The sequence below is a fragment of the Pyxicephalus adspersus genome, chromosome 1 (genome assembly GCF_032062135.1).
Source record: "Pyxicephalus adspersus chromosome 1, UCB_Pads_2.0, whole genome shotgun sequence".
NCBI classification, from domain to species: Eukaryota; Metazoa; Chordata; class Amphibia; order Anura; family Pyxicephalidae; genus Pyxicephalus; species Pyxicephalus adspersus.
The window spans coordinates 115744135-115761695 of record NC_092858.1 but is presented as its reverse complement, the minus strand read 5'-3'; the positions used below and the strand labels follow the sequence as shown (position 1 = coordinate 115761695).

General features: G+C 36.7%; 1 protein-coding gene across 13 annotated transcripts in view; it reads left to right on the top strand.

The window, feature by feature from the left end:
• Positions 1-17561, top strand: part of PLEKHA6 (pleckstrin homology domain containing A6) — a 161327-nt gene that overhangs the window by 123074 nt on the left and 20692 nt on the right. For 5 of the 13 annotated variants that reach the window (XM_072424618.1, XM_072424608.1, XM_072424673.1 and 2 more), the window contains exons 25-27: positions 7750-7892; positions 12228-12384; positions 15094-17510. In XM_072424618.1, the coding sequence (XP_072280719.1) occupies positions 7750-7892; positions 12228-12376 (292 nt within the window). In that variant the 3' untranslated portion in view covers positions 12377-12384; positions 15094-17510. Of the gene's footprint in view, positions 1-7749; positions 7893-12227; positions 14608-15093; positions 17512-17561 lie in introns of those variants that run through there. The other 8 variants (XM_072424680.1, XM_072424684.1, XM_072424689.1 and 5 more) reach the window with 6 other exon arrangements.

Genomic DNA, 17561 nt, shown 5'->3' with positions numbered 1-17561 from the left:
TTACCTATGTGAGTATATGATTGATTCTTTAACGCATATTCTTATGGGTGAGCCTGTTTGGAAACGAGCACCCAAACAATAATACAAAAGCATTTACAGGCATCAATTGTGTTGTGTGCATCTTCTTATTCCTCTCAAAACCTCTTTCAGTTCGTACTTTGCAAATAGTTAATTACCGTAGTCTGAACTGTGTTGCCTATGCCTATTTATGTAAGCTATAGGAATGTGCCCCCTTTACTTGTGCCTATGTCACCTTCACCTACAGAGATTTCCTGTAGCTATATTTAGTGCATTGCTGAAAAAATATGATTTTATCATTATTATGGTAAACGTGTCACTTTAACTACCAGTGCGTACGTATTTGGTGATTTCCTCTAACACATTTTTTAGTTAAAAGGATAAAACACATTTTGAGCAATAAAGGGAAGCATCAGAATGCAATTTGTTATCATATGACATTAAAATTCTTTGGGGTCCCCAATTTATTTCAAACCCAGACCCACCTGTTCCAATGGTGGGGGTCTTTGGGTGGGGGACTTTTTTGGAATCTTGAAGCCTCCTTTAAAAAGGGGGCCCCCCTACTTTTGGGATTGAGTACAGGGGCTACCATTTAACCATTACCTTAAATGGTTAAATAAATCCCTAGAAATAAATACAGCAAAGACATTTTAGAAAAAAAGATATCTTTTTTTTTTACTATAATGTAAGCACATTTCAATTGTCCCCCAGAAGTGTACTCTTGCTTAATCTTATTGCAATTTACCCAGTATTTGCTGTGCTGGCTTCTCCTGGCCCTGTTTATCCAGAATTCCCCAGTGTTAGCTGACCTTTACACTTAGGATTCTGCCAGCTATTAGAGATTTGCAATGACATTTTCATGCCTCATACAATTTTTTTTATCCTGTTATTTCACTCACACACAGCTCAGCTTTATACTTATTCTAACACACCTGATTTTGATGAAGGTGAGGCCATGCAACAGTTCACAACACCAAACCACACCTCATGAACATTCACAAGGGAACTCCAACACACTTCAGAAAATTGCCCTCAGGGTTAGTTTTTGGGTTTGTTTGGTTTCCCCCAAGTCTCCCTCCTATATACATAATTACTGTAAATCTAGGGAAATATCTCCTGTATAACCTTGTTGACATTTACTTAGCTGCTGAATTATTCCTGGGTGAGGTCATAGAAAAAAGCACAACACACCTGTCACATGTTAATCCTTTTTTATACTTTTTGATAAGTTATACAGCTCTTTAACCTCCCTAACGGTAACCCCGAGTGTGACTCGGGGTAGAAAAAAGTTGCTACAAGTGGTAAACCCGAGTCACACTCGGGGTTGGAACACCTGGAGAAGGTTAGTAAATAGAGCGCTTACCTGATCCGCCGGGGTCCCGCGCCGTCCAGCAACGCGGTCTTCTTTCTTCTTCCTGCTTCTGCATCCGATGCGTCACGGGGGGAGTTCCCAGTGACGTCGGTGCGTGTGTACTTCCCGGTCGGGCGGGACGGGAAATTCAAAATCTTTTTGTATTGCATTCAATACAAAATAATTGAAAATAAATTGAATGCAATACATTGGATTTTTATGTGTAAAAGCAGTACATTGTTTTCAAGAACATTTATTTTACAGTATATATAATAGTATGAGTATAATATGTATTTTTTTTTATTAATTTTTTTTTTAAATATATAATAATATTATATAATAATATAAATATAAAATATATAAAATTATAGATTTTTAAATTTATTCAATTCATTGTTTTTAAATGGTTTTGTGTTTCAAACTTTATTATACTCATACTAAGGATTGATTCTTATCTCTAGTACAGCAAAATTGATTGACTTGGGTGAGTTTAGATGACTGAGGCTTTTGTCACACAGAACCACTAGCAGGCAAAAGACAACAGACAACAACAGACTATTGCTGCCCAGCAAAATCTTAGCAGATTGTGGCACAGCAGTAGGAAATGTATCGACTTTTGGCTGCCCAACTGGTAAGCACTCAAGGTTACCTGACTTTTGTGGCCCAGGCTGCAGACAGAAACTGAGAGGTCTCAGGAGAAGTTGGCAAACCCTGGGCTTATATAGCCCTGGTGTATATTCTGCTGACACCCATCCAGGCTAAGCCAGCCACCTCATGTAAAGGATGACATCCCAGTATGATGTAGAGGCCTTCCTTTGAATTTTTGAGAGGACAGCAAAAGTCATACACGAAACTGATCTCAGAAAATGCCCAAGTTTATAAACTAAAATGAGAGATCCTGCTGCATCTGGAGATGACAATCTCAATAAGGGTCAAACAGCTAGGCAGTTAGAACTACAGGATGGTGGAGTCTCTCCACTCTTAAAATTATGACCTAACATTTTAGTGATAGTTGTGGCTGCAATCTGTACCTCTAAAGGTGGGTGAGCCAAGCAAATTAAAAATAAGTCAACTGGTGGTATGTTATTCCACAGAGGTCCAGTGCAAAAATAGCTTCACAACCTGTAAAGCCACAAAGGGAAGACAAAAGAGGCCTGCAAAAATAGACTGGAGTTTGGAGGCTTGGGCCGAGCTCAAGGGGATGCCTAGTGATGGTGGTGTACTAAGTGGCATTATTTTGCCACTAAGGGTTCTTGAGCCAGGAGCTTATGTGACCTACTCCAACATTTGTCATATTTTTTACCCAAAGCTGATTGCAGACCCTCCATATGGAAACCTTGGTCCATTCCCAACTTGAGGACCTAGAACAGTTGACCCAGCGCCAGGGTGAAGAAGCTTATGTTCACAATGACTGTAAGATGTAGCCACCATTGTTGGCAGCCTTTAGTTGCATATGTGCACAATGACTGTAAGAAGTAGCCACCATTGTTGGCAGCCTTTACAATCAGTTGCTGAACTCTATGCAATGTTCCTTTATTCCCATTACTGTTGCAGAGTGATCCTGGGAAGAGACATTCCACTTCTGCTGTCACACTGTCACTAGCTTTAGAGCAGAGCAAGGAGGGCTACTGGCGCTCTCGTTGTGATGTGATGGCGTTGCAGCAATATTTTTTTTGGGTAGTTAGCCACAAGATTCCCCCAATTGCACCAACATTTTAATACACCTACAGCTCCCCATTCAGGAGAAATTGGGGTTCAAAGAGCATAAAGGGACTTTTTTATATTAACAGGGCACAATTGTATGATAGGAGTGATGAAGTTTTGGTGGGGGGAGCCACAAGAAACCCCCACTTAGCTTACATTTCCCTTTTTACCACTGTTAAGGAGAAATTGGGAATCAAAGAAGGTAAGTATTCAGCTATATGTAACAGGAACCCCACCAGCTGCTCAGTCCCTCGCACCACAGCATTTGCAGTTTTGACTCCATTTGGCAGTGAGAGGTACTGAGGGTCTTCCTTTAGCCAGGGTTCCATGGCATGAGAAAGGGGAAATTGCTCCACAACCTCACTGCCAACCTGAATGCAGCCTTAAAGTTTTGTGAGCAGGCAAATCTATATTTGAGGCATCACAGTGCACGGACAATTGGTAGTACCCCAATGCTCATTGCCATGGAAGTGGGCCCCTCGGTTTCCTAATATACAAACACAATTTTGGGACCCTGGTCTTGAAATAGCCCACCTTAAAGTGGACCTATCACCACAATTTTCACTTTTTATAGAAGGGTGGATAACACTTTGTTTTGTTTTTTCAATAAATGCCTTTTTGTCATTACCACTGTGGCAGTAAAGACTGAATGGGAATGCAGAGCCTCTTTGGATACATTCATCATTAATCCCAGGAGGCTTGGGCTCCAAGAGTGGGCATGCGTGGGAGGGATTTTTTTTGTAACTGAAGAAAGAAAGATGGCAATCTCACACATGCCATGTGTGATTGGCACTTTTTTTGAGAAATTTAGCAGCATACATCACGGAACTGTGCAAATAAAGGTGTTATTTTTTTTATTTTTAATTTAGTTTACTTTTTACACTTTAATGTAAAAAGGGTAACTAATGACAAAGTGGATCTTTCTCTTTAGCAGTAATAGCTGATGAGCTCAACCTGTCTCAAGAGATATTCAAAGTTCTTGGTATGTCAGACTTAGAGGTTCCTAGGACAACTTTAAAACCATCCATTTACATGAACTCACTATCACAAATGCTTGGGAAAATGTGACCCATCGATAGATTTCCAAAACCATCCCCAAGGAGACATTTTTTTTTATATATTTTTGCCTGCAGAGGATTACTAAACAAGATCCTTGTTTATCTATTTAATCTATTTTTGTCTAAGGGTTTTTCCTTTACCTTTATTATTATATTATTATTATTATTGTTATTATTATGAATAATAATAATAAACAGTATTTATTTAGTGCCAACATATTACGCATCACTGTACATTTAATAGGTTGCACTTGTGTTAGTAAGTAATTGGCTGAGCAAAGAGAGCGGCTCGGAGTGTATTTTTCTATCAGGTCAGAAAGGTAGGTGGGACAGGAGCTATAGAGGGATTTGGAGACAAGAGCTTGAAAATGAATATTAGGCGAAATGAAAGTCGGTGTGGAGAATTGCAAAGAGAGGCAGCAAAAGAGGAGTGGTGGGAAAGATGGATTAGTCTGGTTGCAGAATTCATGATAGGTTGTAGAGAAGAGTTGAGTTAATGGAATAACCCAGAGGGGGATGTTACAGTAGTCCAGATGAGAGATAAGAATGTGCACAAGGAGTGGTGGTCTCTGGGGACAGGTAGGGGCAGATTTTGGAGATGTTGCACAGGTGTAAGTGGCAGAATCAAATGTGATGCCAAGACAATATGCCTGGGGGGAGGGATGAATACTAGTGTTAATAACAGTTGGAAATATGTCAACGGGAGATTTAAAACATGATTTAGAACGCTTTTCTAGATGTGATTAATGGACAGAAAGAGTACAGTAGAGATATGTAGTAGACTTTCAGTAAATATAAATGTGTGGTGGGGAAGAGTGGATTACTTTGGATCAAGGGAGAAAATTAGGATAATTAAAGGAGTAATTTGTTAAGTTGGAAGCTGGAAGGTGGAAAGGAGCTGTCACCAGGGTTTCCTATTTCCTGTGCCAATCACAGAGCACTAGAGATGAATGGGCACAAGTCTCCCTATTCATGTCTAGTGCTGAATGGCTGAGAAACGTAAAACCTCAGCCAATCACAGAGCACTAGGGGTGAATGGAGAGGCTTGTCCTTATTTAACCCCTAGTGCCCTGCGATCCCTCACTGTCAGGAGGATTTCCAGGCCTGTGCTCATTGCAACCCTGGAAATCATCCTGTCATTGGGATAACCTGTAAAAAAAAATGTTGTTACACAAACACACACATTTAATAAAATAATTTAACATTAAAGCCTTGTCTAATTTTTTTAAAAACATATTTTAACCCTTTCAGGGAATGAGTAAAGGGTTTCATGTGCCCCTGTACTCATTCCCTGAAAGGGTTAAAAGTAAAACTTTTATAAAAGCTTATGTAAAATCGCGCCAAATTCGCGGTAAAACCCGTCATAGGAGTTTAAAAATGTTTTTTAGCGTTTTAAAGTTAAGCTTTAAAACGCTTTTAAAAGTGCATAAAAACGCATATAAACGAGGTAGGAACGTTTATATGCGTTTTTAAAACTGTTCATGTAGACCCAGCCTTAAAATGGTTTAGATAAGTTACTGGCTTTCACTTAGGTGCAATTCTACCAGTTCCCACAAGATAGCACCAATAGCTCATAGAGTTAGTTTTCGATTAATGGACAAAGCAGTTCTTGGCAGTCCTTCATCACTTACTCCTTCAGCTTGTGTATAGAAGCCCATGATGGATGATGCATTCAATCAAGAATCGCTTCAGTGTAGAGACAGCAGTGATGCTGGAGGAGAAGCAGTTATCACTGAATGAATAAATGGATGGAACATCCATGGTGAACAGATATACACATTGTTTGGTCTTGCAAAGCTAAGCATAAGTTAAAAATAGAATAAATATCTTTTATACATGGTGTAGTGTGTTTTTATATTTCCAGGGTTGTTTAAACCTTGGGAATGCGGTACTGCATTCCCCAGGGTGGGACGACAGATCAGTAAGTTTTTGCAGTTTCCATAAAAAAGGGGTTTTCCAGTTTTCAAATAAGCTCCCCACCCATAGACCCCCACAACACCGAGCCCCCAAAGAGGGGTCACATATGATTGCTGCCCAATTTCCTATCAAGGAAATTCCCTAGCCTGGGTCTGGTTATAATACCTGGGGGGCATTTTTGTCTGTTATGTGACAAATTTATTTTAGGTGTGTGTGAAGGGAATATAATAATTTGTTTGCTTTAGTAAACATTTCTTTAGGATCCCATTCCTGATAAGGGAATTTTTTTGGCTAATATAGAATTGTGCCTTACAATTAACCTCTTTTGAGCAAATGTATAATAATAAAAGTAACCAATAAAACAAAAGTTGCTTGATGGTTTACCTTAAAGATGCAGTGGTTTTATAATTTATGTATACAGTGTTATTGCATTACCCTATTATGCTTTAAACAAAACCTACCAATGCCCCACTCACTTGAACATGGCCACTGTTTATTGTCCCTTTTTGGCACTTTCAAATGTTGGGGAAGTATGGTTTTCTCCTTGTTTTGCAGTTTCTAGTCTAGGTGTTTGTGCCCAGAAGGGAAGGTGGGTGGAGTTTGGAACTATACAATATCATGCTCTTCCTCTGGAGCCAAGGTTGCAGGTACCTAAAGCTACGTACACACTTCCAATCATTATCGTCGGAAAACGAACGACGAACGTTCCTGCACGATATATATGAACGATCGTATAGCACCGATCCTGCACATAGAGGTAACGACACGATCGTTCGTAGATATTGTACACACAATAGATACGATCGTTTAAGCGATAGAGGAACTATGTGCACGACAGGAAAGTGAACGGACGTTCGTTCATCACGCATGCTCTGAACATGGACGATCAATGAACGACCGTACACACGAACGATGTTCAACGATCGTCGCCCGATCCGCCGGTCCGGTCGTTCGTTTCCAACAATTTTCCTCGTTCGTCGGCGTCGTTGGTTACTTTTTTACGAACGATTTTTTGCCCAATCGATCGTTCGTCGTTCGATTGGAACGATAAAAATTGGAAGTGTGTACGCACCTTAAGCATGGAGGTAATTAATCTCTTCAGGTGTAGAAGAGGCCGTGGGCAGGGGAGGGGTAAGCTACAGGTTTCTCCTGCATGTATGTGCTATATGTGCAGTTTGCTTCTTATGTTTTAAGTGGTCTTACTCATGTATAAAAAACTTGGTTAAAAATTCCACTCATACAAATGGTGGGGCACTTATTGTGCCTCCGGGAAAAAAGGTATAACTTTATATGAAAAGGTTCTATACACAGGAGCTGGTTCTTGCCACCTCAGTAGATTGCTTTAAAATGGTCTGGTGTATTTCTAAATGTATGACAGTGTAAAATGTTGCCTTTGGGGATATAGAAGAGTTATTTCCCCTGTTAAAGCAGGATGGACCATGCTTTTTCAATATTTATTAAACAGTTGGTGGAGATATGGCACAAGAAGCTTCTTTACTGGGTACTCCAACTTGTGCGAGAGAGATGTGGAAATTACAAGTTTGACTAAACTACAAGTCCTTTTACAAAGAGTAAACATATATTTGTTTTAATTGTGAATTTAGTAGTTTTCCACTTTCATTAGAACTACATTTTTCATTATATATATTATATGCCACAATATCCTATGCAACAGTACAATGTCACATTTATTTTTTTTAGTTTGCAGAATGTTGTTCCCTTAAGTGATTCTGAGTTGGAGATGCCAACAGATCCCGAGTCACAGCTTCAGGAGCAGGAGAAGCGTATAGAACTATCTTGTGCACTGGCAACTGAGGCTTCACGCCGTGGACGTCTTCTTTCAGGTAATGAGTGGTTCAGTAATTTATATATATTCTTAACATCTGTTAGAACACAAATCTAATAGTACCGGTTTGCAGTGCTAGCCTTCACTTACTGATCTGAAGAGAAACTTTCCTTTCTAGTTAATTTTTCAGTAATGCACTCATATCTATTCTTATCACAATTGTTAGTTTATAGGCATTTATTTTGAGGGAGCCTTTAACAATATTCTAAACAGCCTTTTCCCTTAAACCTAAGCAGCATTAATCATTTGGTACTATTGTACGATAAATGGGACAGAAACAAAGTATTTTTAAAGATCAGATCACTAACACTAAAATTTATAGTCAGCTGTCACTAAAATTGATTTCTACTGTAAGTTGGTGAGTATTTCCCAGCAAATTGTGGATTCATTTGCCACAAATTTCTTGATGCAAAAGCTCATAAAAAAAGAAAAAAAAATCATTAAACTCCAATGCACTTTTGGTCTTGTTCATCAAAAGCCACTATCCTGATATTTTTGTTTAATGACAACATACTTATGTATGTATAAATTAAGACTGTATTTTATCACAGGTAAATGCCTTACCTGTGCAGTGCAGCTGTGCTTATATGTTTACATACCCTGGAAGAATTTTTAAGAGGTTTATTTAAGGAAAATTTGAGTGATAAGCCAAAACACATTTAATTTACTTTTAATAGGGTTCAACTATAAGGTGTCAGTAATTAGCACAACCTATAAGAAAAATAATGAGATGGTTCAAATGTGTATATATATATTGCCTCCTTATCATCAATTATGACTGTTGTGTGAAAGATCGATCGTATAAAATATGCAGCACCTCCAATTGTCCAAAGACAAATCATCTTGTTTACTGACAGATTTACAGACCAAACCCAGTCGTTTCTGATAGGTATGTTTTTTTTCATATAGTAAAGCTTCACTTTCATCTTGGCAAAAAGCTTCCAGGTTCCAAAAATTCAATGATAGGCTGTAATAGTGACTCAAGCACCTTTACTTTCTTCAGCTGTAGTCACTGTAGGGTTGATTGTGTTTTGAATCATTGTCATATTGAAGAAGGTGCATCCCATGTACAGATTCTGAACTGATAAATACATGATGTCCTTCAATATTTTCTGGTAGGGTGTTGGATTTACCTTGCCATCAATTTTCACAAATCAAATCAAATTCCATGTTCCACTGTACCATACACACTCCCAGAACACCAGGGATCACCCTTTATGATTCACTGTAGGAATAGTGTACTTTTCAATTAAGACCTATTGCATCCTCTGCAAGCAAAGCATTTATGGTTGTGACCATAAATTTTTAGTTTAGTCTCATCATTCCAAAGGACTTTTTTTCCAGAAGTTGATAGAAGAATATTGTAAATGGGGTGTTTTGTAGCTTTGTAAAGTCTTTTTGCATCCCTTTTCTGTTCAAGCACCTTCCTATTGTGCATATTGAAACAGAACAGCAACCCCACTTGTTTTCTGAGAAGCCTGTATATCAGATTTGTGTGGTTTCTTTGCAACTTGATAATTTTTTCTGGAAGTTGTCGCTGTAATCCTATTTAGTCTACCTGGCTATGGACTATGGGTAACAATGTGCAATTTTTTTTTTTATCAGGTTTGAGCATTTTGTTCTTTCTGATTTGTACAATTCAACAACCTTTTCTTTCAGGTTGACTAATAGTTCTTTTGCTCTTTCTCACTGGCTTGGTATCCAGCAAGCCCTATGCAACTCTAAATGAATTAAATTGGCTTTTTTTTACTCATATATTACTTACAATGAAAGAAGTTACAGGTCTTAACACTGTCCATAAAAACCTATGTGTGTCAACTTGTGGGTATTGTCACCCCAACATTCAAGGCTATGTAAACTTTTGATTAAATTTAAAGGAAAGTGTCTACCTGATCAATCATATTTTCCAGACAATGGGCAATATTTCACAATTTCTGCTATGGTACCTAAACATATGAGCACAACTCTAAGACATATGGGGGCCTATATATACACTTTTCACACAAAATTCATAAATGTGTTGTTTGGATCTGTTTAGGCAAGGGGTGAACGCTGAAAACCTTTATGTATAGACCCCCATGTATTAAGATTAATTTCTATACTACTTGGTTTATAATATTTATTTATAAAAGATAAGGTTATGTTGCCATTTTAACCTTTATGGGTTTTTTTGTATCTGTATCATTGATTTTGTGTGATGACCTGACCCAAGAAGTATCTTTTTTCCTTCTTTTTATTAGCTTTTCTTTTGTTATTAGCACAGACTCATCAACTCTCATATACATGAGAAGATGAGCAAACCCTCTGGTATCAGCTGCTGTAGTTTAGGCTTTGATTGAATCTTTACAATGGCTCACACACTTGAGCGTGTAGTAGCTACATGGCTCAGGTGAATTTATTTTTTATCAATACTATTTATATCAATCAAAAATATTAGAAGCTACTGTACTATTGTGTGTCGGCTTAAAAACATCAATATAGATAAACTCTATGAAAATAAATTATATTTTCTTCAGTGTAAAATTTCAAGTGGTAGAAAGATGGAAGCTAAAAAGTTTGTACCAACACATAGATTCTGTGTATCTATGGGTTGTGGATTAATATAAAATCACTATGTAGGTTATGCTAGATTCAGACATGGTCTTTGATTTATTTTGGAAAAAATTATTTTATTTTTTTATTACCCAGACTCAACTAATAAGCTGGGGAAGTGTGTAAAGCATGGCAGAAAATATTAAATGTAAGAGAAAAAATATGTAGCCTTTATACATCATGAGTATTTTGCAATGCAAACAATCGTGTTTATTCTTTTTACCTATATTTGGCACAGTTGCAAAGATTCCTATGACATAGGTCGCCTGGTGTAAAAATTCTAACATTTTGAATAAAGACACAAAAACAGGCTTTCTAAATGAATGTGATGTGCTTTGTTCCATAAATGACCCATTATTTTACTCCAGTTGTGAGCCACTTAACCTCTCCAGCACTGGTGGTCAGTGCAGTGGCAATGAATTTAATTCTCCAACATTAGTGGTTAGAGAGACCTTCAGAGCTTGGCACTCTGCAGCTGTTCTGCAGAAATCATCTACTATGAGTAGGTGTGAATTATTTCTGTCCGCATCCCTAGTATAATTCTGGAAGCAGGAAAAGACTAGTAACTTTAGGTATGAGGGACAAACACAACAATTTACCCCCTTCTTGTTGAGGACAGTTTGTGTTGAGAGTGCTGTAGTGGTTAATTGTCAAGCTAAAAGGTAGTTGTTTTAGAGCACATAGTTTATTATAACACACCTTCATATACTCTTCTGCTAAAAATAGTTATTTAAAGCAGACCTATCACCAAAATTTTTACTTTACATAAAAGGGTAGTCAACCCCTTTATGTAAAGTTAAAAAAAGTACCCCCCCCCTCCCGGATGTCACCATTCAACTTTACCCTTCTCAGCAGAAATGTTTTCATGTTGATGGTATATACAATCCAAATTTTTTTTTCTTTGTGATGAATATATCACATACATGTAATTATGTGATATGTGCCCAAATTTGGACTAAGAACACTGAGTCCGATTTATTAAAGCTCACCCGGGCTGGAGATGATACACTTTCATCAGTGAAGCTGAGTGATCCAGCAAACCTGGAACAGGTCTGGTCTGGGATTCAAAACATTTGCTAGCAAATAGCAGATAATTTTTTTAACAGGTTTGCTGAATCACTCAAATTCACTGATGAAAGTGTATCCTCCCCAGCTTTGCAAAGCTTTATTAAGTCAGGCCCACTGTCTCAACACTTTGTACATCGAATGAGTACATCGAATGAGTACACCTATGAATGAGTTATTGGCAGAGTCTAGTAGAATTGGTCTACTAGACAAAGCTCTTTATATATAAGGGTTGACAGGCCAGAGATGGCAGCACTGGATGTGAAGTCATTTGGCCTTCTGTGGACATTGCTAGACACTGCAAAAGTAAATAGCATTGTAAAAAAATAACCTAAAACATTTTTTCCCTGGCCAGCCCAATTCTGTGCCTGAGAAAGGGCCTACTTTTATTATTCGGGGATATCCCATGCATTTTTGTTGGTGAACTTTAGGTGCATGTTTTATTAGTATGCTCCCTTTTTAAATATATTAGTCAATATTTTATTTTAATTTTTGCCTAACCATTTTCAATGACCAGTTACAAGCAAAACATGTAAAAGAAATCAGATGACATGGTACTTATTTCTGTATAGTTGTGTATGCTGATCAAATGTGTTTAACTATCACACTCCCTTTTTAAAATGTTGACATTATTTAATGTTTGCTGTGGATTCTAATTCTCATTTTCTGTTTCCAGCTATGTGTGCTACACCGAGCCCCCCTACATCTCCCACGTCACCAACTCCACAGACCCTCCCCTCCTCTTCTGAACGCTCAACCATAGGGGAAGGCAGCAACAGCAGTGACAGTGCTGGGGAATATGGGGCGAACATTTTGTGTGTCTGAGTCACAGTGTAAGATATTGTTTCCCCTTTGTTAAAATACTACCTATTGTAAAGAATTTAAGGTCAATGAAGGAGAATAAAAAATCTATGTACAGTATTTTATAAACATAAAGTGTGATCTCACATACAATACATTTGTAGAGGTGTATCATGGCTCGCATGAACAGCCTGCGAAGTCTGAGAACCTGAGTTAATGCTCATAAAGCTGGAAAGGGTTACAAGACCATCCAATCATTTTTTCAACCAATACATGATGAAATATATTAGTTTTCGTTTAATTTGTTTAACTAGGATTTCTTTCAAAATTTTTTGGACTTGGAAATCCGAGGATATTTTAGGTCACGTGTGTGTGTGTGTGTGTGTGTGTGTGTGTATATATACATATATATATATATATATATATATATACACACACACACACACACATACATACACATTGATGTTCGCAGTAAAGCATTAAAGCAAACTTCCACATTCTAAGAAGTCACTTTGAATAATAAACATATGTACATATTTCCCACAAAACTTCTGTGCATTGGCCATGTCTCTTCAGTAGCTTCTCATAACCTAAGCATCTCTGGTCTCAAAATTGTGTATATTCCATGCCCATAGTACAGGGTTGTAAAAACCAGATGCTGTGTCTGCTTATTTAAAATTAGTTTGCATCAAGAGACAAAAAGAGGGAGAAGTATAGTTGTGTATACAAGTAAATATATAATTGTACATTAAATTGTACAAATGTTCATTTGTACATGTAAAATGTACATTAAATATGTTTTACATCAGTTATATATTTTTTATGTAAGTAGAAATAGGTAAAGAAACAGAAACATAACCAATATGTTCATTTTTTCTCTAAGTGTAAAGCATAAAAAATCATTTATTAACCTGCTTTAGAGGGTGTGTTTGCATATATTTATATTCTGTGAACTCTATGTAATACTCTACAGACACAGATAAATGCAAAAAAAAAAGTAATACTATTCTGATTTTAATATTTAAAAAGGCTCATAGTTTTTATCCAGGTATACCTGTGAAAAAACAGTTCTTGAATTATGTGAATGTGAAGATCAAATGCTTTAAATACGTATATATACGTTTAAATACGTATATGCAATATCATCTGCCTTCATAGAAACCAATAAATCATTTCGTGATCATTTGATCCAAGACTGCATTCAAGCTTAACACTGCGTAGTCTTTCTGGCTTTAGTACATTTGGAGTGTTTCTATTGATTTCACAAGGCTGACAAAGCCCTTTAATATATTTGTTTACCTTCCCTAGAATCCCTCTCTCCCAATTAAAAATATATAGATTTTATATGCATACACATTACAAACTTCAGGTGCACATTCACTATTAGCTGAACCTACATGGAGCCTCAACAGTGTCTGCTTTCTCTGCTGTTTTTTCCCTTTCTTACTCATGTGTATGCTGGTGTGCCCTGTAAAGCATAAAAGGCCACAAGGGGAAGAACTGCTGCTTTTTATTGCTAGAACATACATAGGATGGTAGAAGAGTTCAGCATAGGGTGTCTGGTTGCCATGTCCGTCTAAAAGTCACTGCAATTATTTTATTGTCAGTTTGTATCTGGGGTTTTAAAACCAGCGGACCTTTCACTGAGAGAATAAGTAAGCTGCTGTTTCTGACTTGATTTATAAAAAAAAAAAACTTTGGTTGGTGTTCTGGTTCTTTGCATGTAAAACCTTCTAAATTACTGAGTATACAGCTCAGGTGTTCAGATAGTTACAGCACCATTACTGTTACATGGTGATACTGAAACTGCTTGAAAGCAAAATAATATGCTTGTCATTCTGGAAATTAGCAATTTTTAGAATATGTTAAGCATCAGTTTAAATTCTGTCAGTGGTAGGTCTGCTTTAGGATTAAAAGGGTGGGGAAGGCTAAAATAGGATTTCTATTCAATAAATGTAATCTAGTAAAATAACATGCTGCACTGTTGAGGTATACATTTGTTTTTGTTATTGTTATTAATTAGTATGTATCAATTTGGTCTATAAATCTCTCACCGCACTACATCAGTCTGCAAGACTTTTCTTTTTAACTTTTTTGCTCATTTCTTTCTACAACCTATTCATTTTTTAAACATAATTTGTCTGTTTTATTTTCTTCTTAATATTGTCTTTTATGTGTTTATACGGCACAGGCAGCCACAGCTGTAAGGTTGCACAAACCTTAGTTGAAATAAAGCAAACTCTTCTGTTGTTGCAGCTGCTGGCATGAGGCTCTAAATTTCTACACAGATCCACACCACATTTTGGAATTAAAAGAATGTTTTGGAATTGTTGTATAAATTATTTCAACATAAAAGGACTGGATGTTTCCTAAAAAATGATTAGTACAGAGAAACTCTCGAGGTTCGAATCTCAGGTTCCCAGGTTTGAATCTCAGCCAGGACACTATCTGATTGGAGTTTACATGTTCTCCCTGTGTTTGCATGGCTTTGCCCCCCGGTCCTCTGGTTTCCTTCCACATTTCAAAAACATGCAGTTAGGGTAATTGGCTTTACCCAAAAATAAAGCTTAGACTGTGGTAATGACATATAATTTTGGTGAGACATTAGATTGTGAGCCCCTTTGAGGTACAGATAGTGATAAGGCTATCGGCTTTGTAAAGCGCTGAGTAATATGTTGGCGCTAAATAAATACTAGTTAATAATAATTATATATATATATTTATATATTTTTTTCTTCCAGGAATGTATGGCAGTTCCAGGAATGTATGGCAGTTAAAACATTTGGCAGAATTGCTTCTTGAAACTGAAAGCCCATCTGAACTTTCCTCTTTTTCTTCAGAAAGCAGTCACAGCCTTTATAAAAATGCCTGCACACAGGTCTGACCTATCCCCCGCTGAGTCAGTGATGGAGCTCTCCAGTCAGCAGGGAGAGCAAGATTTTGCACAGCTTTTGTTTTGATGTTTCTGGGCATATAGAATATTTACAATGAAAGTTAATCTGGGGTTTGAATATATGAATATATATATATTGAATATATGAAAATTTTCTCTGTAACCCATAAAGCAATAATTCAGCATCATTTAAACACTATTTCAGAACAGCAGTCGAATACACCATTCATGTATGTTCTGTGTATATACAACATGTAATCTGAATAGTATATATAAATATATATATATATATTGCTTCATGAAGAAAAATATTTATTGTATGTTTATAATTATGGAAAGTGTTTAGAATATAGATTACAGAATATTGTGTGCATAAGCAAAATCCAGGGTTGCTTAAAGCTTGAAGGTCTGTTTTTACCCAACTTTTTCTCATGATCTACATTTTTTGTCTAATTTAAATCCAATGAAAATATGTGAATCTTAAAAAAAAAATAATAGTAATAAATAGACCCCTTAAGGATGTTTGTTTTAAATGCATCTTAATACATGCCATGCTTCTTGAGCAACTGTTTTTTTTAACAATGTATGTAATTACTAAGTGCTACAGATGTTTAAGAAAGTCCAGTCCAATCCATTTGCCTTTATTTGACACATAAAAAATAAACAATGCATGTTGGAGGCTCACAGTCCTCCTTCATCAAAGGTAATAAACATATATGAAAACATATAGCAATAAACACCCTTATACTGAACATCTTAACTCAAACAAAACCTTTTGATTTGTGTTCAAATAAAAACTACTAAATACTAATATATCTCACAACTACAAATTAATCTGATATATTTTAATATATATCTTTTACCTTTTGTTATGATTATAATCAAAATACATTTTACATGCCATTCTTTGGTTGTTTGGTTTGGTTTTATACAGTATAACATTTTATTCAGTAACACATTTATTAGCTACTGTAGTCCACATACATTGTAAGGCACATATTATATACATACAATCTACCCCAATTTAAAGGTTTCCTATTATTGTTTCATGTATAATCTACAAGGTATTAATCATCACAACTAATTCCATTAGTGTGAACTATGTAATAGCTTTCACTTGTTTCCATTCCACCAATGCAAATTACCGCTCCTGTATCCTTTCTGTCAATCTACTTGCCTCCCCTCTATCTTTCTCTTCTTTCAACAAATTCATCTACTTCTGTCCTCTCCCCACCTCTCTAGGTTCCTATTGGTGTATTAATTTTTATTTATTGTTCAGTTCAGATCTGATGCCCTGATAACAATTGCAGGCAGACTTAAGGCGGAAATAAAAAAAAACAAAAAAACTCACCTTTACTTTCGCAGATCCGTCAACCCCACTGGAGGTTTCCTGGGTCGGGTCCTGTGTCGTGCCGGAATCCTTCTTTGTCCCAGCGCTTCGCCATCTTCTTTGTCCCAGCACTTCGCCATCTTCTTTCCTCTTCTTTTGCCTTCTGCCTACGTCACCTGATCTCGCACTGCGCAGACACTAGATCAGGTGTTGTGAACTGCAGTAGATGAGGAAAAAAGCCCCCCCCCCCCAAATAAAAGAGGATAATTTTTACCTCACATGAAAGGGTAAAAATTTTAGTTTAGGTCCGCTTTAAGCTTTCTCTTTGTCAATATAAGTAGTAATTTGTGGCAGTTCTTTTCATGGTTCTATCAGCATTGCATTTTTTTATTTCTCCTACTTACATCCTTCGCTTTACAAATACATTCTCTTATATCTGACTGTTATCTATCATTGTGCGATTACACAACACTCTCACATACACACTTAAGCTACATGCAGACGCTGGATTGCCATCACTGGAAACAAAATTTTGTGATCATTCCAGTAGCAAAACAGTCACTGTACTCTACACATAGTACTGTTGTGTTCCATGGAGCAATGAGGGTGGACGATGAGGGAAGAACCCCACTGAATCCTCTCTATACGAAATGACAGCAGTCATCCCCGGTTGTCTAGAAATTCTCATGGTGGTCTGTATACACTGTACACACACTAGATTGTCACCAGAGATCATCAAGATCATTTGTCTTGGTTGACACGTATCTAACGTTGGTGTGTAGCTTTATATATATATATATATATATATATATAAATATATATATATATTTATTTATTTATTTTTTTTAATTTAACACCCAAAATCTTGACTTGTTTTACAAAGTTTATACTCCAGACCATTTTAGATTGAAATCATTTGCGTACTGACTTCACTATCAATATACAGTGTGTGTGTGTGTGTATATATATATATATATATATATATC